This window comes from Schistocerca nitens, chromosome 5 (assembly GCF_023898315.1).
Source record: "Schistocerca nitens isolate TAMUIC-IGC-003100 chromosome 5, iqSchNite1.1, whole genome shotgun sequence".
In the NCBI taxonomy this organism is placed as follows: domain Eukaryota; kingdom Metazoa; phylum Arthropoda; class Insecta; order Orthoptera; family Acrididae; genus Schistocerca; species Schistocerca nitens.
The window spans coordinates 354,439,045-354,464,551 of record NC_064618.1 but is presented as its reverse complement, the minus strand read 5'-3'; the positions used below and the strand labels follow the sequence as shown (position 1 = coordinate 354,464,551).

Sequence of the window (25,507 nt, the reverse complement as noted above, 5' to 3'; positions counted from 1 at the left end):
AAGCACCCCCATACCATAATTCCACCTCCAACATCACTATTACTGTTGGAAGGTAATGTTATCCAGGCATCTCTCAAACAAAAACCCTTCCATTGGATTGTCAGAGGGTATAGCATGATTTGTCACTCCAAATCACTCATTTCCAGTCATCCACCATCCAGTGGCATCGCTCTTTACACCACATCAAGTGTCGCTTAACATTGACTACAGAAATGTCACTTATGAAGAGACGTTCAACCATTGTAACAAATTCATTTTCATCCCTGTGCACTATGATTGTGCTAGCTGGATTGCTGGTAGCACTCAGGAATTCATGGATGATTCCTTCCACTTACTTCATGCTGGTTTTTTTCAATGACCCTCCTCAATGGTTTATGGTCGCTGTCTGTCCGAGCAGACGTCTGGCTGGTCTTGGTTTAGTTGTGGTTGTTTCTTCACATTTCCATTTCACAATCAGTTCATGAACAGCTGACTTGGCATCTTTAGGAGGATTGAAATGTCTCTGGTGTATCTGTTACTCAGGTGACAACCAATGACTAGTCACATTCAAAGCCACTGAGCTCACTTGACTGACACTTCTGCTTTTAATGCACCTGCTGCTACCACTGACACTATACCTCTTGCCTCCTTTTATACCGTCATGTCAACCTGTCACAAAATCTAGTGGTCAATTCCACATTATGTAGTGGTATCAGGATACTTTTGATCAGATAGAGTATGTTTCATCAACGAGCTGCATGTGACTTGCAGCTGTATTATGAACATGCCATTCAAAGATATCTGGGTAAGCAGAGTGAAGAATGTGGGCATCAGCAGTGACACAACATAAAACAAGAGGCACAATTGTGACTGATGGTGGCCTCTTGATAGTGAATATGTTAACAAGGATCTACTATAAAATAGGAAGATTGCTACTCACCATATAGAGAAAACAGTCACAAACAGGCTCAATGAAAAGATTACTGTACATTTTAGCTTTAATCCAAAAGGCCTTCTTCGAAAGTACAAAACACACACACATTCACACAAGCACAACTCACACACACATGACCACTGTAACTAACCACTTTGGCAGGTCACCAACAGTTGTCATGTATTTATGTGTTGTACTTGTGTGAATGTATATGTGTTTTGTATTGTAGTAGAAGGCATTTTAGCCAAAAGCTAAAGTGTATAGCAATCTTTTCTTTGTGCCTGCCTGTGACTCAGCATCTCCTCTATATGGTGATCAGAAGTCTATCCTTTTCATAACACTGACATTATGTCATCTTGGACTTAATAAGGAATTATTTATTTGTAACTCTGAGAAGCCATGTAAGTGTTGTGGTGACAAGCATACTGTCAGTGGGAACTGGGCAAATGCTCCTGAGGAGTCGTCATATTAATCTTTGTTGCTAAAATGTAACATTTTGACCTGCAAGGTTCACCATCTATTTCACTGTGGAAAATTTTAAGTTGTGACCTAACATGTCCTTAATGAATAAAGGTAATTGTTTTTAATCCCTGTCATATAACTTTGGAGCCTTTCTAATGTAGTTCTTAGATCTGTTGCAGTTTGTAAACTGCTGCTTTTCTTCTGTATGAACTTAAGTATGTAAGCTTTATTTCTGATGGTAATGTGTCTTCATTTTTAAAAGATTTTCAATTCTTAATGAATGCCACAGTGCTTCGGTTTCATATTTCTTTTGGCAAAAGTAACAGTATAATTGTTTGTGAAGTGCAGTCTGGAAACACTTTTTTCCAGATCTCCAACCTCTCACAAGCAATTCATTTGAACCACCACTCCCAGATGATGGGATCAGAGTGGTGGCAGAGCGGATGGAGTTTGAAACAACCTGTTTGCCTCCTGACGGCGATCCACCACCTCGAGTCTGGTGGCTTGATCCACAAGAGCGTGTCGTTACTGATACAGGCCCTGTGCGGGTCGATGACACACGGCTCATAATTGCAGCAGCACGCCCGGGGAAGGATGATGGAAATTACTCCTGCATTGTGGAAAATCTTGCTGGCACCAGTACTGCAAATCTTCAACTTATAGTGTCTAGTAAGTCCAGTAAGGCTCATTTTTGCATGTATGAGGGTAATAGTTAATATTTAACATACTTTTTTTGAGAATAAATGTAAATTTGTCAAAACTTTACTCTGCATCATTTTAATAATGAGAATAACAACAAATGTCAGGTGATGTTATAATTTTTTTCATTATAAATATAGTGTATGCCAGAGCCAGAGATATTTTAGATATTTTTGCTATGAAATATTTCTCATCAGATAATTTGAAAATTAATGGTTGGAAATATGAAACAATGTAAAAATAATATTTTAGGTGTCAATGCATTATCCAAGTACCCCTGCATATTTGTTAATGGCAATGCTATGTAATTACTGGTTATTTATTCTCATTTACCAGTATCAGATTTTTTTTATTTTGTACATATATTATCAGGCATGGGAATGTAATCACTCCTCTTATGTACCTCACTTATAATGTTTTAGATTAATGTTTGCCAGGAGTTATCAGTTCCACGTAGATGATGTCTAATGTGCAGTGATGCAGTGTAGATGACAAAAGTGTGTGTGTGTGTGTGTGTGTGTGTGTGTGAAAAAGTTGTATCAGTAGTGAGATAAGTGTTGCTTTCATAACCATTATTTTGCGGTGCATAAAATATTTGATCCACTGCCAGCATTTTTAAACTTTGTTGTTAAACCTTTATTTATGGGCATTGTTGCAAAATACAGTATTTTTAAACATTGTTCTATTCTTTTAAATAGATTTTGTATGTCATGCCACAGTTTGTATAGAAAATATTTAATTCTGTTCTTTAAAAACTTCCCACTAACATACAGGGTGTTTAAAAAGAATTATCTGATTAAAAAAAATCATAACTATTATGTTATTGAAGATATGTGTGTGAACAACGTACTGCTGGAAAGAGCAAACTCTCAAGTTTTACATGATTCCTGCTAGGTAGCAGCAGTGTGCACCCACTTCAGTTCTAGTAAAAATGGTGTTGGGACAACAGAAAGCATTTTGTGTTTTATGTTTTTAACAGTGCTGGTCAGTAATAAGTGTTCAGTGTAACTTTGGTATGGTGTGGATCCTCTTACAGCACAGACATTAGACAATGGCATAAACAATTCTGAGAAACAGGTTGTTTGTATGAAGACAAATTGTTGAGCCATCCCCGAGTGTCTGACACAGACATCGAACACTTCACCATAGTTTCACAAGAAGTCCACAGAAATCCATTTGCCATGTGGTTTGGCAGCTCAACATGCCCCCGATGTCCATCCGGCTTGTGTTGTGTCGATGTTTACACATGAAGACATACAAAATTCAGCTACTGCAAGCTCTTCATGAAGATGACGAACAACAGCATGTGAAGTTCTGTAATTTTGTTATTGGAAAGATGGAAGATGCCAGTTTTCTCCCACGCTTAGTGTTTAGTGATGAGGCAACATTCCATTTAAATGGAAAGGTGAACCGTCATAATGTGGGAATATGGGCTATGAAACAATCACATAAAGTTGTACAACATGAGAGGGACTCACCAAAATTTAATGTGTTGTGTTCAGTTTCATGGGAAAAGGTTTGTGGTCCATTTTTGTTTGTTTGTTTGTTTGTTTGTTTATTGAGCACCCGTTTTATCATGTACAATGATATGGGATTTGCCATCTTTGCCAATAACACTGTGACAAGAAGCACATATCTCGATATTCTTGAGAACTTTCTTTTCCCACAGTTTGTGACTGATTCAAATGACTTCATTTACCAACAGTATGGGGCACTGCCACACTGACATCTGGAAGTGCGGGAATTTTTAAATCAAAGGGTTACTGAAGGATGGCTCAGTCGCTCTAGACCAAATGATTCAGCCTTACATTACTGGCCTCCAAAGTCATCAGACCTGACTGTATGTGATTATTTCTTGTGTGTGTTTATAAAAGTCTCTGTTTATGTGCCTCTGTTATAAACAACAATGAATGAACTGAAACATCACATAACACATGATGTGCTTGCTGCAGTGTGGGAACAATTTGAATACTGCATTGACATATGCTGTGCATCTCAAGGAGGATATATTGAACACTTATGAGAAGGCATAGGAAAAAAAAACTTCTTGAGTTTCCCATTCATCAAAAAACAAAATTCATTTTATATAGTTATTGGTTTTAGAAATATAGACATGCCAAATCTGATGATTCTTATTGATACACCCTGTGTTATAATGGTAAAAAAGCAGGATAGTGCTTATAATTTGTTAACTGTTTAGTGTCTTATGATAAAATACCAATAGATGAAAAGGCAGTAATATCACATTTCCAGGAGGAACTCAAAACATTTAGCTCTGGGCAGGAGCATGTGGAGGAATTGTGATTCAATTTTAGAGGGACAGATGACTAAGCACTAGACAGATACGTTCTGTGTAAGAAGCAGCAACTGTTGCACAGAAGATGCATAGGACTAGGACAGAGAGATGCTATATGACATGTATGTGGCTGTCAAAAGGGTGCTGAGTGAAGCTTTCATTGCCATCATAGCAGAATTTTATTAAATATTATGGAAAGACCTCTCACAAAACCCAAGGGAAGTCTAGTCATTTGACTGGCTGATAGTTACATGACAGCTAGCATCCAAATAGCTATGGATGACACAGGAACCAAAATTGAGAGTAACAAAGCAAAATCATAAATACTGAACTCTTATTTTCAAATGTTCCTTCACAAAGCAAGACTTAGAAGTATTGCCCCAATTTAATTTTTGCAACACTGCAAGTGATATAGGTATAATGTTTACAACATTGAAATGCAGCTGAAATTGCTAAAATGTCTCATGGACTGACAGCATCCGTGTCACAATCTATATAGAATTTGCAGATGTGTTAGCTCCTGTCTTAACTGAAATATAAGTCCCTTGAATAAAAGATTGTGTTCAGTGATTGTAAGAAAGCACAGGTTACACCAGTCTACAAGAAGGATGTTTTTTTGAGTGTAGTACAAATTACTTTTTTTTTTTTTTTAATTTCATTATTCTAAATAGTTCGAAAATTTTTTTTACAGTGATTTGAACATGACTTCCTTTCAACATGTTATGTGAGGAGTATGTATTCATTTTTCAAGCTCTGTTTTCTTCAAACAGATCCTTTTTTTCCCATTAATTTCTTGCAATGGACTTTCTTATTCTGGAATAATCAGTACCATCCATGAATACATTTAGAGAAGAAATCATTCAGCAAAGGAACAGTGTCATTTCTTTTCCCATGTTAAACACATACCTTGTGAGTTAATGTCTTCTTACATATTGTAAATGTGTAACCTGAACTGCTCTCATGAAAGTTTACAAAATATTAAAAATTGCAGGATTAAAGATTACAAATGTTACAATAATACAGTTAAATTGACCAGTATCAGACACATGTTCTTTCTTTTTTTTCCAAAGTGACTGCACCTACTAAGCGTATTCTTTTCCTTTACAGAAACATTTCCACCATGTTTCTGTCAGTACAGTCCTATCACATAGTGAAATACGTATGAGTCTATGAGTAATTTGCATAATATAACAGCTTATCCTGCAAAATGTCCCACATACCCACCCGTGAATGACTTAGCAGAAAGTGGAGGAAGTAGTATGATTGGCACATGGAGTCATTTACAATTTTATGACATAAGCAGAATCTTTTAAACAATGCCTTGCTCTTACTTAATAACTAAAGTATTCTTTTGTGATGACCTAACCAATTTGCTTTATAATTCATCATAAGGAAACATAATGTAATTCAAGAACAACCTATTTGAACACTTCTCGGGTATCCGACCGGGTAGCGTCATAATTTCTCCACAATATTTCAGCAGATGTACACGCTGCCATCTTTCTGAAGATGGCAGCGTGTACGTCTGCCGAAATATTGTGGAGAAATTATGACGCTACTCGGTCGGGTACCCGAGAACTGTTCAAATTGGAAATACACCGGGAAAACTTCAGATCGCAACAACCTATTTCACACAGTACTTAGCTGGATTTCACTTATTAAAAATTAAATTAGAGTACTCTTCTCAGACCTCTAAAATTATTCATAAAATCACAGTTCACATAATAACACTTTTGTGTGCTATGTCTCAAACCTATTCCTCTGTGTAAGACCAAGTTTCTCAGGGTTTTTCCATTATTATGAGAAAGTTTTTAAAATAGACAATTGCTCTTCTCTCTAACAATTTACAAATTTGGCATTAAAATGAATTTTCACTCATATCCTTATTCTGGCATTAGTACAGAATTATTACTAGGAAATAGTACAAAATTTTATTGAGAAGAGTGTTTTCATATAGTAAATGTGCTTCTGACAGATATCGCCTCTTTATCTTGCAGTAGCCACAAAGCTATTATACTTATTTATTCCAAATGTTTCTCAGATATGCTGCCTCTGGAAATTAAGGTGACATTTTAATTTTCTTACAGCATTATCGTCTACTTCATTCTGGACACTCATAATTTTTTGTAATCACTTTTCTTCTACTTGCTCAGTGTCATATATTATGGTTGTATTTATTGTAACCCTTTCATAAAATTTTGCAAACTTAACTACTGTCAGCCCTCTCTTCAGTTTCCTCAAAATTTCATTGTTGTCATAGCATCAATCACTTAGGAAGTGCCACTACAGGTGCTCTGGGACCATTAATTTCTTTCACTACTTCTCATTTTACATTCATTCATTCATTAACACATCATGCTTCACAAATCTGATCATAAAGCAAAGCCTTCTGGGCCATTGAAACTGCAACACAATGAATGTACCAACAAAAAGCTTTGAACTGCATGAAGTGTACTACATGCAAATGATTAGCATTTCAGTTCAACTATACAAAGTAGGTGGAGTAATACTACTTAAAATCTGTATACTGTGGGTTTCTCATTCAGAAATTTCGCTTGAAAGTAGTAGTTGCTTTTTTTTTTAATTTTTTTTCTTTTTTTTCTTTTTTTTTCTCCTGTAAGAATGAGTAATGTCTTCTAACACATAATGGAATGTGACAATGGCAGGACTGAGGTTTTTGAGGTTGCAGTGTATTGTTCATGATATTGTTGCTTGTGTTGCTCAGTATCTTACGTAGACAGTGTGGGCATCTGGAGCATCATTGATTTTCTACATGTTGATCATTATTGTGGCTGCAGAGGGAGCTGTACTGACAGTACTGGGCCCAATGACAACACTAGTCACAGGGGTGGCACCACATCATCTTTTCAGACAAGTCCTGGTTCACTTTGTAGCATCATGCTGGACATATCTTGTGTTTAGAAGTTCTGTGGAGAATGAACATTGCTAAATTGTATTTGTCATTGTCATTGTGCTAAAGGTGACAACTCTGTGTACAAAATTTCACACTCCTTTTGCCCCCAAAATCACTTACAAATTTAATAACACCTTCTCCCTGTAATACTGTATGTGCATAAGTAGTTGAAATTTTATTAATTACTATCCTTCTGGTAATTAATAAAATTTCAGCTACTCTTGCACATACATTAATTACTATCCTTATGGTTCTCCCCTAATGAACCATGGACCTTGCCGTTGGTGGGGAGGCTTGCGTGCCTCAACGATACAGATAGACGTACCGTAGGTGCAACCACAATGGAGGGGTATCTGTTGAGAGGACAGACAAACGTGTGGTTCCTGAAGAGGGGCAGCAGCCTTTACAGTAGTTGCAGGGGCAACAGTCAGGATGATTGACTGATCTGGCCTTGTAACACTAACCAAAACGGCCTTGCTGTTGTGGTACTGCGAACGGCTGAAAGCAACGGGAAACTAGAGCCGTAATTTTTCCCGAGGGCATGCAGCTTTACTGTATGGTTAAATGATGATGGCGTCCTCTAGGGTAAAATATTCCGGAGGTAAAATAGTCCCCCATTCGGCTCTCCGGGTGGGGACTACTCAAGAGGATGTCGTTATCAGAAGAAAGAAAACTGGCATTCTACAGATTGGAGCGTGGAATGTCAGATCCCTTAATCGGGCAGGTAGGTTAGAAAATTTAAAAAGGGAAATGGATAGGTTAAAGTTAGATATAGTGGGAATTAGTGAAGTTCAGTGGCAGGAGGAACAAGACTTTTGGTCAGGTGAATACAGGGCTATAAATACAAAATCAAATAGTGGTAATGCAGGAGTAGGTTTAATAATGAATAAAAAAAATAGGAGAGTGGGTAAGCTACTACAAACAGCATAGTGAACGTATTGTAGTGGCCAAGATAGACATGGAGCCCATGCCTACTACAGTAGTACAAGTTTATATGCCAACTAGCTCTGCAGATGACGAAGAAATTGAAGAAATGTATGATGAGATAAAAGAAATTATTCAGGTAGTGAAGGGAGACAAAAATTTAATAGTCATGGGTGACTGGAATTCGTCAGTAGGAAAAGGGAGAGAAGGAAACATAGTAGGTGAATATGGATTGGGGCTAAGAAATGAAAGAGGAAGCCGTCTGGTAGAATTTTGCACAGAGCATAACTTAATGATAGCTAACACTTTGTTCAATAATCATAAAAGAAGGTTGTATACATGGAAGAATCCTGGAGATACTAAAAGGTATCAGATAGATTATATAATGGTAAGACAGAGATTTAGGAACCAGGTTTTAAATTGTAAGACATTTCCAGGGGCAGATGTGGACTCTGACCACAATCTGTTGGTTATGAACTGTAGATTAAAACTGAAGAAATTGCAAAAAGGTGGGAATTTAAGAAGATGGGACCTGGATAAACTGAGTAAACCAGAGGTTGTACAGAGTTTCAGGGACAGCATAAGGGAACAATTGACAGGAATGGGGGAAAGAAATACAGTAGAAGACGAATGGGTAGCTCTGAGGGATGAAGTAGTGAAGGCAGCAGAGGATCAAGTAGGTAAAAAGACAAGGGCTAGCAGAAATCATTGAGTAACAGAAGAAATATTGAATTTAATTAATGAAAGGAGACAATATAAAAATGCAGTAAATGAAGGAATATAAACGTCTCAAAAATGAGATTGACAGGAAGTGCAAAATGGCTAAGCAGGGATGGCTAGAGGACAAATGTAAGGATGTAGCGGCTTTTCTCACTAGGGGTAAGATAGATACAGCCTACAGAAAAATTAAAGAGACCTTTGGAGAAAAGAGAGCCACTTGTATGAATATCAAGAGCTTAGATGGAAACCCAGTTGTAAGCAAAGAGGGGAAAGCAGTAAGGTGGAAAGAGTATATAGAGGTTCTATACAAGGGGGATGTACTTGAGGACAATATTATGGAAATGGAAGAGGATGTAGATGAAGATGAAATGGGAGATAGGATACTGCGCGAAGAGTTTGACAGAGTACTGAAGGACCTGAGTCGAACCAAGGCCCCGGGAGTAGACAACATTCCATTAGAACTACTGACGGCCTTGGGAGAGCCAGTCCTGACAAAACTCTACCATCTGGTGAGCAAGATGTACAAGACAGGCGAAATACCCTCAGACTTCAAGAAGAATATAATAATTCCAATCCCAAAGAAAGCAGGTGTTGACAGATGTGAAAATTACCGAACTATCAGTTTAATAAGTCACAGCTGCAAAATACTAACGCGAATTATTTACAGACGAATGGAAAAACTGGTAGAAGCGGACCTCGGGGAAGATCAGTTTGGATTCCGTAGAAATGTTGGAACACGTGAGGCAATACTGACCTTACGAGTTATCTTAGAAGAAAGATTAAGGAAAGGCAAACCTACGTTTCTAGCATTTGTAGACTTTTAGAGAATACTCTCTTTCAAATTCTGAAGGTGGCAGGGGTAAAATACAGGGAGCGAAAGGCTGTTTACAATTTGTACAGGAACCAGATGGCAGTTATAAGAGTCGAGGGGCATGAAAGGGAAGCAGTGGTTGGGAAAGGAGTGAGACAGGGTTGTAGCCTCTCCCCGATGTTATTCAATCTGTATATTGAGCAAGCAGTAAAGGAAACAAAAGAAAAATTCGGAGTAGGTATTAAAATCCACGGAGAAAAAATAAAAACTTTGAGGTTCGCCAATGATATTGTAATTCTGTCAGAGACAGCAAAGGACTTGGAAGAGCAGTTGAACGGAATGGACAGTGTCTTGATGGGAGGGTATAAGATGAACATCAACAAAAGCAAAACGAGGATAATGGAATGTAGTCAAATTAAGTCGGGTGATGGTGAGGGAATTAGATTAGGAAATGAGACACTTGAAGTAGTAAAGGAGTTTTGCTACTTGGGGAGCAAAATAACTGATGATGGTCGAAGTAGAGAGGATATAAAATGCAGACTGGCAATGGTAAGGAAAGCGTTTCTGAAGAAGAGAAATTAGATTTAAGTGTCAGGAAGTCGTTTCTGAAAGTATTTGTATGGAGTGTAGCCATGTATGGAAGTGAAACATGGACAATAAATAGTTTGGATAAGAAGAGAATAGAAGCTTTCGAAATGTGGTGCTACAGAAGAATGTTGAAGGTTAGGTGGGTAGATCACGTAACTAATGAGGAGGTATTGGATAGGATTGGAGAGAACAGAAGTTTGTGGCACAACTTGACTAGAAGAAGGGATCGGTTAGTAGGACATGTCCTGAGGCATCAAGGGATCACAAATTTAACATTGGAGGGCAGCGTGGAGGGTAAAAATCGTAGAGGGAGACCAAGAGATGAATACACTAAGCAGATTCAGAAGGATGTAGGTTGCAGTAGGTACTGGGAGATGAAGGAACTTGCACAGCATTTATGTAGCATTACTAGCCGGTAAAGTTAAAAGTCTACTTAATATGAGCATTAAACAATGTAAACTCCATATTGGAATATCAAAAATATAAGGAAAAGATAGATTGCTACTCACCATAAAGAAGACACATTGGTTTGCGTACGGGCTAAATGAAAAAACGGTTATACATCAGCTTTCAATCAAAGCCTTCTCCAGAAAAAGGCAAACACACACACACACACACACACACACACACACACACACACACACACACACACACACACACACACATTCATTTACACAAGCAAGCACATCTCATGCACACGTGACTACCCTCTCCGACAGCTCAGACTGGTCCAAGGGGGACTTCTGATGACTTGTTGAGTTCATTCCATGTCGAGTTGTTGCATAACACCAAGCAAAAGAGGTCCGACATGGTATTAGGAGGTATCCCATGACTTTTGTCATCTCAGAGTATGTACTGGAAATATTTGTCATACTGACAGTAGGAGAATTGCTAACACAACTGACCTAGCCATTGATATCCACAGAATATTCATAGAGGAAATGGAAAGGGTACTGATAGAAAATCTCTGAGTATTGTGACAGCACTGTTGTAAGTGGCACCTCAACCCCAGCCAAAATAAAACAAAATGGTCATGCTTCCATCTCAGTAACAGGTAGGCAAACCTGTAACTGAAAATCTACATTAGTGAAAATGCTGTGAAACACAACCCAACCTGAAGTATTTATGTGTCATGCTTGCCAAGTCCTTGATGTCACACTTGACTAATACTAAAACCAAATTTCTCCATAGGAATAATATTATTGGAAAGCTGTGTGGTGCCATGCAGAGATCAGCTGGTGCTCTGTGTTGTATTAGTGTAAAGGACAGAAGAATATTGTGCTTCTGTGTGGCAAACAGCAACCATACCAGCAGTCTTGACACCTAACTCAATATAACAATATGTATGATCAAAGGCTGTTTCAAAACTACACCACCCTACAGGTTCCCAGCTCTAAACCACCCTTTCACGTGAACTCAGAAGACTGGAAGCTTCGTTACATGAATAGAAAAAGATACTGGGCAATCTCAGGCTTCCCGTTCTCGGCTGTATCCCAAGTGCTGTATCTAACAGGCTAAAATCCAAGCAATCAGCCATAAAAACTGCTATAGAACTTCTTGATGAAGAATTCGATATATGCCATAAATGGTAGCAAATATGAATTCACAATGCATCACCAGCAAAAACTGATCTAAAAACTTGTGTTAAGCCAACAGTCTTCAATTTGCCCGACACATATGGGAGGCAGTTAACAGAATCTACACAAAGCATGGAGTATGTGCATCCTGCCTTATGGCTGGAGTGAGACACTCCACACCAATCAACGCAGCATGGAGGAGTATAATTTAACATCATATCTGGTCAATGCAAAGGACTTTCTGACACTGGATGCTGTTAACAGAGTTCAGAAATTAAATTTAATGTTATAAATTTTTCTCCAATAAACTATTGTCCCATGTATGTAAGATTTATGTATTCTGTTTCATCTGTTTTTTATTAGTGTCATTGTTGCATATCTGTAACAAAATGTATAATAATACCACATATTCTGCTATATTCTAAATAAAGTAAGTAAATGATTTTCAAAAAATTTTCAAAGCATGAAAACTGGTCTTTTATTTGAGGTCACTTACTTTCTTCCACTTTTATAAATGGCTATTGTTACTGTATATTTCAGCCCTTCAAGAATCACCTGTTGACTTAAGAATTACTGCTTTTCACTGATCTTTTGATTTTTGCTATATCTCACTAATGGTTGATGTGGCAAAATTGATGTCTTCTAGAGAAATATGTAATGCTTGTCTACACAATGCATTTCTTGTCTAAGTAAACTTAACTGATCTTCTTTTGACAGTTCATTTTTCCTTTCCTGTGTTTTCAGCTGTTATTAGGGAGAATTCATTGACTTTAGCGCCCAATGATTTGAATCTAACACCATCTGTCTTATTACAACTATCATTAAGCAGTTGACATTTACCCTACAAAGTTTATCTGTTTTTAGCTTGTTAATGCTCCAGATTGCCTTTGCTTTTTCTTGGACACTTGAATTCATGGTACATAATTCATGGACTTTATTTTTTCGATGGTACAGTGAAGTATTTTGCAGTATTGCTTGTAATGCACCTTTAAACTTTAGTTAGAGCTAGTCTCTGTAGCTCTTTCTTGCTGGCAAAAAAAATTTTGTACAACATATGAGCTGCCCATTTTCTCGGCTTTCACTGTAATATTCTTTCATGTTGTAAAGGACTATTGCTTTCACAGTGCTGTAAGAACATGTTTAGAAAAGATCTAAATTACTCACCTACTCTATGCCCTCAGTGAACTTTGTCCCATTGTTCAACCAGTAAAATTTCTCTGGGTAATGTAACTGTGTCAGCATTTATAATACTGTGAAGCTGTACTTCTTTCTCTGAGTACTGTAACTATGTCAGCATTTATGATTCTGTGGAACTATACTTTTCTCTTTGTGGTTAAACCAGAATAATATAAATACTTTGTTGCTGTCATATGACCATTTGAGGCTCATTTCTAATTGTTGAGACACAATGTGCTTGAGAAATAAATTATCAATCACTATTGTCCTATGTTCTTGTATTCCTATTGGAAATGTCTCTATGGGGCCAAAAAGAGCACTCCAAGTGCCCTAAGTCATTACTATCTATGATTTTGATGTTCCCACATACAATGTTACAATGCTTTACCACTTATTTCTAATATGTTGCATTAATACCCTGTCTAACCGCTTAGTGAAATTTAAAAGTATTTTTGTGGTATAATATATCATAACCACTATTTTGTGAGTTCTAAAGTCTGTTACTGAAGCAGAGCACTGAAATTACTATTCATGCAATGTCTATGCCCATGGAATTTTCCACTTTTTGTATATGCAGCTGTTCCCCATTTCCTTATGTTATGACTACAGTAATGTGATAATAACTTAAATCACGTTCTGTCAAGAATAAAATATTTATAGAAAGACATTTAGAATTTTCAGTTTTCTGTAATGGATAAGAAGGCCGTATTTCTTTATCAGTGTACTTTCAAATGTTCAGTCAAGTTGTTGACTCAGTTTTTAACATGATATTTCAACAACTGACCTATTTATCTTCTTCAGGTGCTGCGAAGTGTGTTATTGTGCATATACATTGCATGGACCCCATCAGATTGTAAAATATTGTTGATTCACACTGCTATATTTAGCCGTGTTTGACATCCTATGCCCACTATGGCCTTTGATGCTCATTTGCTCTTCGAAAGCCTGCACTGTTATTTCATGAAACCAGCTATGATGAATGAAAAGGCCAGTGATGTCTTAATAGATTGAGGACTTAGCCTTGCTTTCTCCCTGGTTTATTAGGTTTCTGACAATTTTGTTTTGAAACCCTTAATTATGTTGTCCTAGAAACTTGGAATTTGCACCACAACAGTGTTCTCAATGTCTTTGCTTTTATTATAATATCAAGGCAGTGCTTGGCTACTTCTAATTTGCTGGTTGTTTTAGTTGTGTGTGTTGCTGATGTTCTTTGCACCTCTCCTTGACTGTTATAATAATCACCAGACATTAGAGATGTCGTATTTAGAGGGTACTTATCCAGTATTTGGAGATCTGGGTTGTCTTTAAAGTTGGAAACATGACTTTTTATCTGTATTGACAAGCAAAATACATTGTACGCCATATATCTAACTGATTCTTGGCTTTTCTGTCCCAGTCACAACCTCTTCCTCAGGTTCTGTTGAGTTTGCTAACCATGCCCACTTAACTTGTTGATATGAGTACCCATTCCTTTGGAACACTGTTCATGGTGTTGTAATTCTTTGGTGAGACTCTCCTTCTCTGACAATGTTGGAGCTCTGTGGACCAGGTCCTTTAGTATGGAATTTCTTTGTGACAAATGATGAGGGTTACAGGCATGAAGTTAAAGAACAGTACACATAATTTTTCTATATACATTGTGACCCAGGGATCCACCAGTTTTTCTCTTAACTAACATGTTGAGAAAATGCCCCAGCCTATTTTTCAAATTACATCATGTTTCATATTAGGATAGATAGAGTTTGAATGTTGTAGGAATTCTTCCAGTTTTTTAATTTCATGTTGCCACACCTTAAATGTATTATACACATATTAAAAGAGCAGATTCTAGTGCGTTTGATTCATACTGTTTCATGTATATGTTTGTCACTCTGAATGATAATTAACTATTCATTGTTGTGTCATCTGTTTGTTTGTAATATTTTCCATCAAACAGGAAATAATTGGACATGATTAGGTGATTGTGACATTTGCATTTCCCCACATATTTACTGAGAAAACATTTCAGGTATTTTGTCAGCTGATACATAAGTGTGCCAATATTACAAACTACGAGTCTTACAGGAATGCCTTCTTCATCTACCATAAGAAGCCCATACACCTGTGGTGTTCTAAGACCCTTAATGGTGTTAATGGAAAGCCTGATTCACTAAAAACTTCCTGTTGATTTTGTTTTGTAGGATTGTTTCCTATTTGTCTGTAGGAAATATCTTTCAAAAGTCATAAATCTTGCTGTCCCCATGTCATGTGAGAATGATGGTGTTGCCTACACCGGCTGGCAGAATTGTGGTACTGTATTTGCCCTTCTGCAGATTTCTAGATGTTACTTTCTCTTTCTCAGAGATTTTGAATACAAGCTTTGGTGCTTCAGGAAAAATTCTACAGGTTTTGCAGTGAACCTCTTCTACTGCTGTAATGGGAATAAAGCTGTAACATGATCTGCAGAATTGATATAATCTGCTATTGGTAGCATTTTTGGAATGGATGCACAATTTAGCCATTTAGCAAGGATCTTCACTATGTCCTCATTCAGATATCTGTGAGACAGCTCCCTCCTTCTTGTCTAGTTTTGAGTGCAAGTGATCAAATTTTTGCTTTCTGGCATGTGTATTCTACTTGTGATGTCATATTGTCAACCCATTCTCAAGAATCTCCAGAGAACGTAGCTAATATGTAAGGATAGAGCTATAGAAAAGCTTCTTTGAAGTGGTGTCTACCAGTTTTTGCATATCACATAAGTGACTCGATGTACATATATTATAGATTATATGCAAGTAATACTTTTTTTCTTGCTATCTGAATTCATACCTTAGGTGCAGTGGTCATGACTGCAAAGACTAAAATAAATTACAGATAACATACCTCTCATTGATTAAATGATGATGGAATCTGAAGACATTAGTACAGACGTATCTACACAAAACAAAAATGAAGCACTTCATAATGTAATGTACATACTCAAGAAGTTAACAGCCATACAGCCTCAGTAATATTGTGCACAATTACTTCAGAGAAGTTTTTGCACGCTAAGTAACGTCCAGCAAATTATTTTCAGCTCCACCAACAGTGTTAGCATCGCCAATTCCTGTGACAGTGGAAGAAGGAGAGTCAGCTATCTTCAGGTGTCAGTTTGAAGCTATGCCTTTTCCAGTAACTAAAGTCCACTGGTTGAAGGATGGGAAACAACTGAGAGAAGCTGAACACTTGAAAACCAATCCTTGGACGGGAATTCTAAACATTACGGAAGTGTTCTTGGAGGACAGAGGACAGTATAGTTGCCAAGTTAATACTACAGGCTTTCCACCTCAAATCTCCAAAGCTGCTTCTCTTTTTGTTAAAGGTTAGAAAGTTGCAAAAACTTATTTGTTACAGAGTATGAATTTATTTTCTTTTGAATGGATTTGTTGTGAATGAGATCTAGGGAAAGATCTTATTTGGTAACATAGCTTATCAGTAAAACAAGTGATATGGTTTAGAATATGACAAAGTAATATGTAGGCCTATTTAAAGAAGCTGGTTTCTTTAAGATATGTTGCAGAAATTGGTCTGGTGACAAACTGAAAAATCCCAAAAATTCAAAATATTGTTCTTTTTTTAAACAAAATTTTTAAAAATAGTTCTACTTATAGAAATTAATGTGGTTGTAGTGCAACTAGAAATATAAAAGAATTCACAAAATCTTCAAGCTTTATCTCTGAATGGGGATAAGAAAATGGGATGAATGTTGAAAACAAGAAAAGCGCAAGGAGACAGTACTGAGTAATGCAGAACACTTAAGTTGAGAGGGATAAAATGTGTAAGAGTTGCAATGAACATCAGAGAGTTAATTGTAGGACAAATGGTCAACTTTTAGATAAGGTAATAAAGTGCTGTCACAGAACAGGTAATCTGTGTCTTATAAAATGATAGAATAATAACAGAAAGATGGGAAGACAAAACATCAGTTTTATTGGAATAGTAAGTCTGCCTAAATAATAATAATAATATATCAGACAATTAAAAAGAAAAGAGTAGAACAATTTTAAGAAGAGGCATGTTAATAACAGGATACTCGATGCTGCCTTTTGAATTGTCTATATGCAAACATCTATGCTCATCAAAAGCCTCATCATTGTGTTATTTTCTATCACACATTGTATTTCTTTAATCAAATGTCTCATCATTGACAGACTTAGAAACATGGCAATAAAAGACTCTTAGTGCAAGTTTTGAGATGGTGATTTTGTACAAGATGTGAATAAATATATTCTTAATCAATCTCTATGGGTCCCCTTAGGGAAAATGATCCGAAAATAATCATAGTGGAATGGCAGTAAAATTAGCTACAGTGGCCTTATTTTAAAGACCTAAATTCAAAAAACTGTAGTCTTGGCCAACACGATAACTGAATGACTTCAGTCTTGTGCAGACCAGATAGAACAGAAGCTGATTGAGATAATTGCCGAATATGTAGGCAGTTGTTATGTTGATAACCAGAGTGATGAAGACATAGCAAGCATGAAAAAGAGATTTCACTGTTTGTTGGTCAGTTTAATGTTTGTAGAAGTAACCAGAAGATAGAAATAATATGTACAGGTGATAAATATATGTCAGTGTGCTGTACTAGATATCAGTAACTGCAGCAGGCTACAGATCTGTAAGTGACCTCTTCTTTTTTTTATGCTGAAATGGGAAGGAGCCACTGTGCTACCAACTCGTCCATCTTCTATGTTTCATGTGCCTGTTTCTTAAGGAGAGAATTTTTTGCCTACTTCATGACTAGGAAATTCTGATATCTGTCTATTAAAGACAGGTGTTTCTGTGAAAGGTTTTGTACTTTTTGAGATGCTACTCATATATTTGTTGATGTGTTGGTTGTCTTATCAGCAACAATGAGTGAAGGCATGCTGAAAAGTAATGCCTCAGAATTTTTTATGTGAAAACCCTCAAAGCTTTTTAAATAAAACTTATTTTATTAACATTCTACATCTTTGTTCTTCATGTCTACACATTTAATTCTCAACATAGCCATCATGGTGACGAACATGTTTCTCACAATGAAGGACCAGTTTGTTGATTTTGTCACTGTACAAAGTTTTACTTTGTTGATGGGGCCACAGCCTCACCTCTGCTTGCACTACTTCTTCACTAGCAAAGTGAAGTTCTCAAAGGCGTTCTTTATATTTTGGAAATAGATGAAAATTGGATGTTGCCAAGTCAGTACTGTATGGAGGATGATAGGTGACACTGAATCCAAGGCATCAAATTGATGCAGATATTGCAGTAAAGTGTGTGGTCTGGCATTGTCATGCTGAAGGAGACGTTGCTCCATGTGTGGACAAACTCTTTGAATTTGAACCTGACTACAGCATGCTGTTTTTCATACACCAATATAGTTATGTTACACACCATGTTACGCACTACAATTTGGAGTCCTCTAGTGGCAAGGGCTGTAAATATGTGGACATGAAGAATAAAGATTTAGATTGTTAACAGTATTTATTTTATTTTAAAAGCATTAAGAATCTTCACACAAAAAATTCAAAGGCAGTACTTTTCAGCACATCATGTACAATATGTTAATTTGATGCATTCCTTTTTTGATTTCTGTTTTGAACCTCATGTGTCATATTTTAGCTGATCTTAAGTCCTCAAAGGCATGTCATGCCATCTACTGGCTTTTTCAATTTTGCCGTATCTTTCTCTTTTTTGTGTTTGTTAATGAAATACACAACTATGAACTTTGCAAGGTTGAGGTTTTGTAAATTGTTTTATCTTTCTGTTTGCACTCTTACCACATATATTAGCTAAGTAGATGTGCTTTATCTGTCTTTAATGTAGAATACCTTTTATTTTTACCCCCTGGATATTTGTGCAATTTATACTTAAAACTTATCTTGTATTTTATTTCTTCATTTCTTTTGTTTCTTCTGTTGATAATTCAGTTACACTAATATTTTTAAATGCTTCATTAGAAGAACATTTTGTTTTTATATTTATATAGCTTCCAGTTATTTTATCTGGGTCTTTTTACATTACCTTCATTGTGCAATTGCAAGAGAATTCACTAAGAAACAAATTGTCATAATGTGCTATTATTTAGGTTGTCATTCACTGAATCACATGCCTATTGTATTCCTAAGTTATGATCAACAGTTTTTACATGTCTGTGCTACATATTAGGACTAACCTTCAACTGAATTCTGGCAGTGTCTAAAATATTTTCACACTTATAGACATTTGTTGTAAAACATCCTGGGATAGGGATATTTTGAACATTCAGATGTTCCAACAGAAATTAAAATAACGCTTTCTTAAGTATAATTTAACTTCTGCAGTACTTTTTTTCACCAGTGACATAATGAAATAGTTAATTAAGGTAATATCACAACTTTGGGAATGAGCCCATGCCCTTCATGAAACTGTAAAATATGCTAACTATCATGTAGCGCTATCAAACATTTTTATCTATTGTGAATGGAGTTTTTAACATTCGTCATTTTCAAGCAACAGAAAGCGTACCATGTATAGGGCGTACAGGGTCATTCAGCTAAGTTCTTCACGTCAGATATTTCCTGAACCATTTAAGGTATCATAATTCTGTTTCCATGCAAATGAACTGCAAAGAAGTCATCACTAAATGATGTATAGTCTCTTTTCATACCTACATTAATTACAGAGATATCAATATCTAATTTGCTTGTCCAAATAAAACTTTAGTTATCTCTCCTACTAGCATCACAGTTCTAAAATAGATGAATCCAATGGCAAAATCCTGTCTCTAGTTTCAGACAAATTACAATATGTAGAACTTGGGATTTATCCATTTAAAACATGAAACTGACTGTTCTCTTATGCTGAAGTTTGTGTTACTACATGGAAGTGTCATATCAGGCTGATTGGGTACTCCAGCTCAGTGCAGCAGGGAGAGTCTACTTGCAACAGCATAACTGGTGACAAGTTTAGTTTAAAAATGATACTAATTACATTTCACTACACATGGGTGGAGCTACACACCAACCGGAAAGGAAAAGACAAGACATGTTAGGATGGTTTACTAGTTAATAGTAGTAACAGTTCTACTCTTGTTTTTTTCCAGAGCTTTGAAAACAAAGTGCACACAAAAAATTGAATGGAATTGTGAAGCAGTAAATTGAGGTATAAGATTGTTAAATAAAGAATATCAAGGAAAACACTTACATTGCAAAATTACTTTAACATCAGCAACAAAAAGGGATCATGAAATGATATAGCCAAATATACTTACTTAAAATTCCATTTATGTCGTCAAGTGGTCAAAATGCCCACTATCTGCTGCAGTACACATTTGCAGCCATTTGCAGCCACCAGTGCAAGGACTTCTGGACAGACTCAAGAAGTATCTATGATATCATTGCACTTGCTGCAATAATGTGATGTTTTAAAGCTTTATGTTCATTGAAACTCATGCATGGACTTCATCTTCGAGTTTACCCCAGAGAAAAAGCCCAGTGGCATCAATAATGCCTTCAAATCCTGTCTAGTGATGGAAAACCAATGAGCCATGCATCCATCATGATGGTACCACATGCATCTACATATTTCAAGTAGTAATTCCTCTAATAGACCCTGTAGCACTTTGGTAAGAAATTGTGTGTATTTTTTATGTATGAAGCTTACTTGATTGAAGTAAAGAGCAATCACATAATCTCCAATAACCCCACATGAAACATTCACACTCCAGTGCCTCCAATGACCAACATGTCACAGCCAATGCTTATTCTCAGCAACCCAATAACACATGTTTCAAACAGTCAGTTTTCAATGGTTTGTAAATGTACATTCATTGGTTAAGGGAATCCTTTGAAGTGTGAACATATTGTCCTGATGTCACATCAGAAATGAGCAACAGAATTCCATGTGTCTTCAGCAACACCAGTGGTTAATCTGCTGTTGAAGTGACACATGATATGCTATGGATGCATTCTTATTCTTGAGCTACTCCTATTTTCCATGGAGCTGAAAAGGTGGATTATGATAAACAGCTGCCAGATCATCTATTTCATTTGCTCTACTCATTGCTGGCTTCCTCCTTACCATGTGTACAGTATTCTAGTGCCCTTCCAATATAATTTTTTTAACACATTTGCTGAATTTTCATTCTTGTCAAATACTGTCCATTAGGATACCTTCAAGCATACAGCTCAGCTGCTGTCTTTGCATTCGTTCTGCATTCTCCCTGGAGAGGTATCATATCTAATTTCAGGTGTGTGAGACATAAATTTTTTTCAAATTAACCAGCACTTGACATTTGTGAATGACACAAAAAGAATGAAAGCTATATTTCCTGCATGTCCCTTTTTTACTGGTGTCATGGTGCTGCAGTAATCTCTTTCCTTCTTATCAGGTAGTAAATATTTACTTATTTGGGTATAGAATCACAGACTTCCACGTAGGACAGAAATCGATTTCATGTTAAAAACAGGTAAATGTTAAGTTCTAAATGTTGTAATTCCCTTTGAAGAGTGAAATACTGTTTAATTTGTGTCTACTAGAATTACAATTCTAGCAGCAGGAATTACTATAGTTTCATTTGAAAAAGTTAATACTGATATTCCTGTATTTAAAAGGCTATATACATCAGCTAGTCGAGACTTCCTCATAATTACAGTTACAGAAATACTACAGTTGAACAGCTTAGCTGAATCGCCCTGTAGATAGAAGTCCATAAATTGAAACATGTAATTACGAAGGTCTTTCTATTACCGTTATCATGCTTTCAATTGCATGAAAATGACAAATGCTTAAAACTGCAATTGCAATGAATAAACAGTTTCGACAGCCATCATCAGTGATTACCATGTTCAACAATCACCATACAGGATTTCCTGTTATTTCTACGTGCTGTGTTGTTTAACCCTCTGCTACACGCGCGATTTTTTTATCTCCGCTACACGCGCGTGGACTGAGAGTGCGCATTGTGTTTTATACCATTTTCATGAACAATTCTGACATTACAGTTGGCAAATATAATATATTCAAGACTGGATAACGCAAATAAAACAATGAATTCATAAACACAATGTATTTCAGCATCAGTAGTGTACATAAAATATTTTAACTCATAATTTACCCGTAAACCAATAAGAACATTTATTGTACTCGCTGAAATTTATGTTCATTCTGTTTTTTCACTGTTTTTCCAAATGAATATTAACCAATACTTATCTTAAGTAAATTAGTTCAGAAACTTTTTCAGAAAACTATAGTTTACAGCCTCACTGTCAATTTGAGTAAATCACTCGTGATGGTTGCCATTTTCACTGCACTCACTGCACAGATATGCACTGACATGTTCCAAGCATATAAATTTATTGCACACATTGCAGGAAAATCTCGTCGGTCTGTAATTTTCCTATCACAGAAGTTGCATCTTCCTCGAGCTGTTGTGTATGGAGGTCTAGGAAGAGCTTCAGCTGTTGATAATCCCAAAATTTTCTTGATACGATTCTTGATGTTCACCGGTGTACTTAGATGATTGACCTTCATTGTCATATAATCATGCAACAGTTCTTTGGCCAGAACTTTTAGATAGTCTTTTCTGGGAATTGTTGAATCCTAATCACTCTTGTAAATTATGTATCCATTGATTCCAGCAATATTTAGAAGAGAGGAAAAAATTATAAATGGCCGTCTTCTGGTAATTCTTGTCACAGAGTATGTACATTTCATCTCATCAACTTTATCCACACCAGATTTAGTCTCGTTGTAAAATGTTATTATTTCTGGCTTGCAGTTTTCCGAATCACTGTCAATACTGTCATCATCATGTAAAGTAGACAGTACCAGAACAACCTTGTCTTTCTTAGGTCTATATGAAACCAGTGTCATATTCTTCCTAAATTCAAAAATTCTGGATTCCACAGGACGATCTTTTGCTACTGTCATAAATGGAGGAATTTCATGTTTATTTTTTCGAATTGTTCCAACCATTGTCAGCTTGTCAGCTTTTCCAACTAGTCAGCCGCAAGTGGAATTGATGTGAACCAATTACCACAGGTTACATTTCTGCCAGATTTGGATATGCATTTCACCATTCTTTTGACAATAGCATGAGGTGTGTTATCACAGAGATAAGGCCCATCCACTTGCTTTCCACTGTATATTTCTAAATGGCTGGTATAGAACATCCTAGCATCTCTAAGTGCAAACATTTTTATACCATGTTTTGCCAGTTTTGATGGATGTATTGTATAAATCCACATCTGCCAATGCATGTATCCAGCATTTCATCTACTGTAACTAGCTCTGATAAACTATAATGTTTCTTGCAGTTTTCATTGAACTGATCTATAAAGAACTGGACAGCAGCTAATTTGTCTGTTTCCTTCCGATGAGCTCTGTTTCTAACGTCATCAAATCTTAGACATGTCAGCAAGAAACAAAAATGGTTTATGCCCATTGAAAGTCTGAAGTACTCCACTCCAGTACCATATGCAGCCCAGAGATCTAGTAAATTTGTGTGTGATATTTGTAGCACACCTGCCAAGAAAAGGAGTCCTAAACAAGCTTTGATTTCTATAATGCTAGTGTCTGCAGAATCTCTTTCTCTGGAATATTTAGAATGGATGGTAGCAATGTAAATATTAGTGCAGCAAACAATTTCTTCTAAAATATCATTTGTGAAGAAAAGTTGCAAACAATCAATTGGACGCTTGGCATTTTTTGCTTTGCCTATGACTCCCGGTAAATGCTTGACAATATTATGTTGAGGTCTTCTTACTCTTCTGTTTTGGATTACAGGTCGATGACTCCATTGCATACCATCGTTCCTAAAATACAAGTTAAATTTTTCGATAGAATCACTTTTGTCCAGCGACTGTTCACTATCTGAATAGTGATCACTTTTGAATATTGACTCCAGATCACTACATTCTTCATTACCAAGCTCTTCGTCCAACCACTGCAAAACCTGATTGTCATCCACCGTTCTTCTGCAGGGGGGAGGGGGGGGGGGTATAACTTACTTCACTAATCTGTGTTGGTCAATGAAAAGGCTCATAATTGTGTGACAGTTTGGGTAATAAATAAAAAAAGTTTCTAAACGTAACTGTCTATGTTTTGTAATATTGTAAAGGAAGAAACCTCCTTACCTGCAATACATTGTAAAAGAACTGATGATAGAACCGCGTCACACGAGTGCACACACGCAGACTGACACTCTGCACCTCACGAGACTGCTGCTTCAGGCAATAATGACTAACTTCAATTGTTGCCAATAATTCGTTGCGGAATGAGGGGAAGGTAGAAAAAGCCGCTAATGGAAATCTTGAATTTATAAGTGATTGTTGATGGAAAGATAAAACTCACAGTCTGCGGTGCGTGTAATGGAGGGTTCATGTTGTATCAATGGCTATTTCTTGTTTTATTTAAATGATCACTACATGTTCTCAAGGATATGCTTACATAAAGTGATAAAATCTACATATTACACTGTTAGGGCCTGAAATTGAGAACTAACCACAAGTTTTAAGTTTTTAGAAATAAGGTTAGATCCACTGAAGATTACATGTAAGTGTTGATGCAGGTATAGGTGAAGGGAATTGGGGGGGGGGGGGGGTGGAGGATGGAGGAAAAATATTATGTTTTGCAGATATTGTAGAGTTTGTGTAGTAGAAGACAGCAGGAAGACCTGCAGAGCATTAACTTTGGGTACTAGTGCTGGCACTTGATCTTGAACATAACTAAAACCAAAAATGAGGTTGATAGTCATTGAAACATAATTCATCCACAAAACACTTGTTCCACTGTTTACTGAGTACTGATTATCAGCCTGAGATCCTCAACAGGTAGTATTAATAGAAGAGATAGAGAGAAGATCCAATACTGAACAACATGTCAAACTCCAGTTGCAAGCATGATAAGAGAGATGTGCACTATTTACTGCTGAAATTCTGAGACCATAAAATTCAAGACTAGTCAGGCAATATATTATGAGGTCATCCAGAAAGTAAGTTCTGATGACTAATAAAGAAAACAAAAATATCAATAAGTACAAAACATTCATTCCAATATTTGCATCGATTCACTGTCTATTTCTCAACTGAGTCATCACCATTCCTGGGGCATTTATCACAATGGTGCACCATCAGTTGTTTGCCCATGTCATAGGAGTCTGCCATCAAAATCCAAGCCACAAAGTCACTTTAGTCCACACCTCTGCACTGTTGTGGAAACATTTTCCTCCTCAGATTTTTCAGTGTTTCACAATACTGCTCACGATTTATGGTCACCCATCATGGTAAAAACACACCAGATGACACCCATTGATCCCAGAAGACAGTGCACATGATTTTTTGGACAGAGACTGTCCACTTGAATTTGGTCTTCACGGTTGAGCCACTATGTCACCAAAGCGTGGATTGTTGCTTTGTTTCTGGTGAGGCATGTGACACCAATTTTTCATTCC

General features: G+C 36.6%; 1 protein-coding gene across 1 annotated transcript in view; it reads left to right on the top strand.

Annotated features, from left to right (window-relative positions):
- LOC126259629 (inactive tyrosine-protein kinase 7-like) overlaps window positions 1-25,507 on the top strand; it is a 523,717-nt gene that overhangs the window by 456,298 nt on the left and 41,912 nt on the right. Inside the window, exons 7-8 of the mRNA XM_049956550.1 lie at window positions 1,745-2,044; window positions 16,136-16,420. Of these exons, the coding sequence (XP_049812507.1) occupies window positions 1,745-2,044; window positions 16,136-16,420 (585 nt within the window). The remainder of the gene's footprint in view (window positions 1-1,744; window positions 2,045-16,135; window positions 16,421-25,507) is intronic.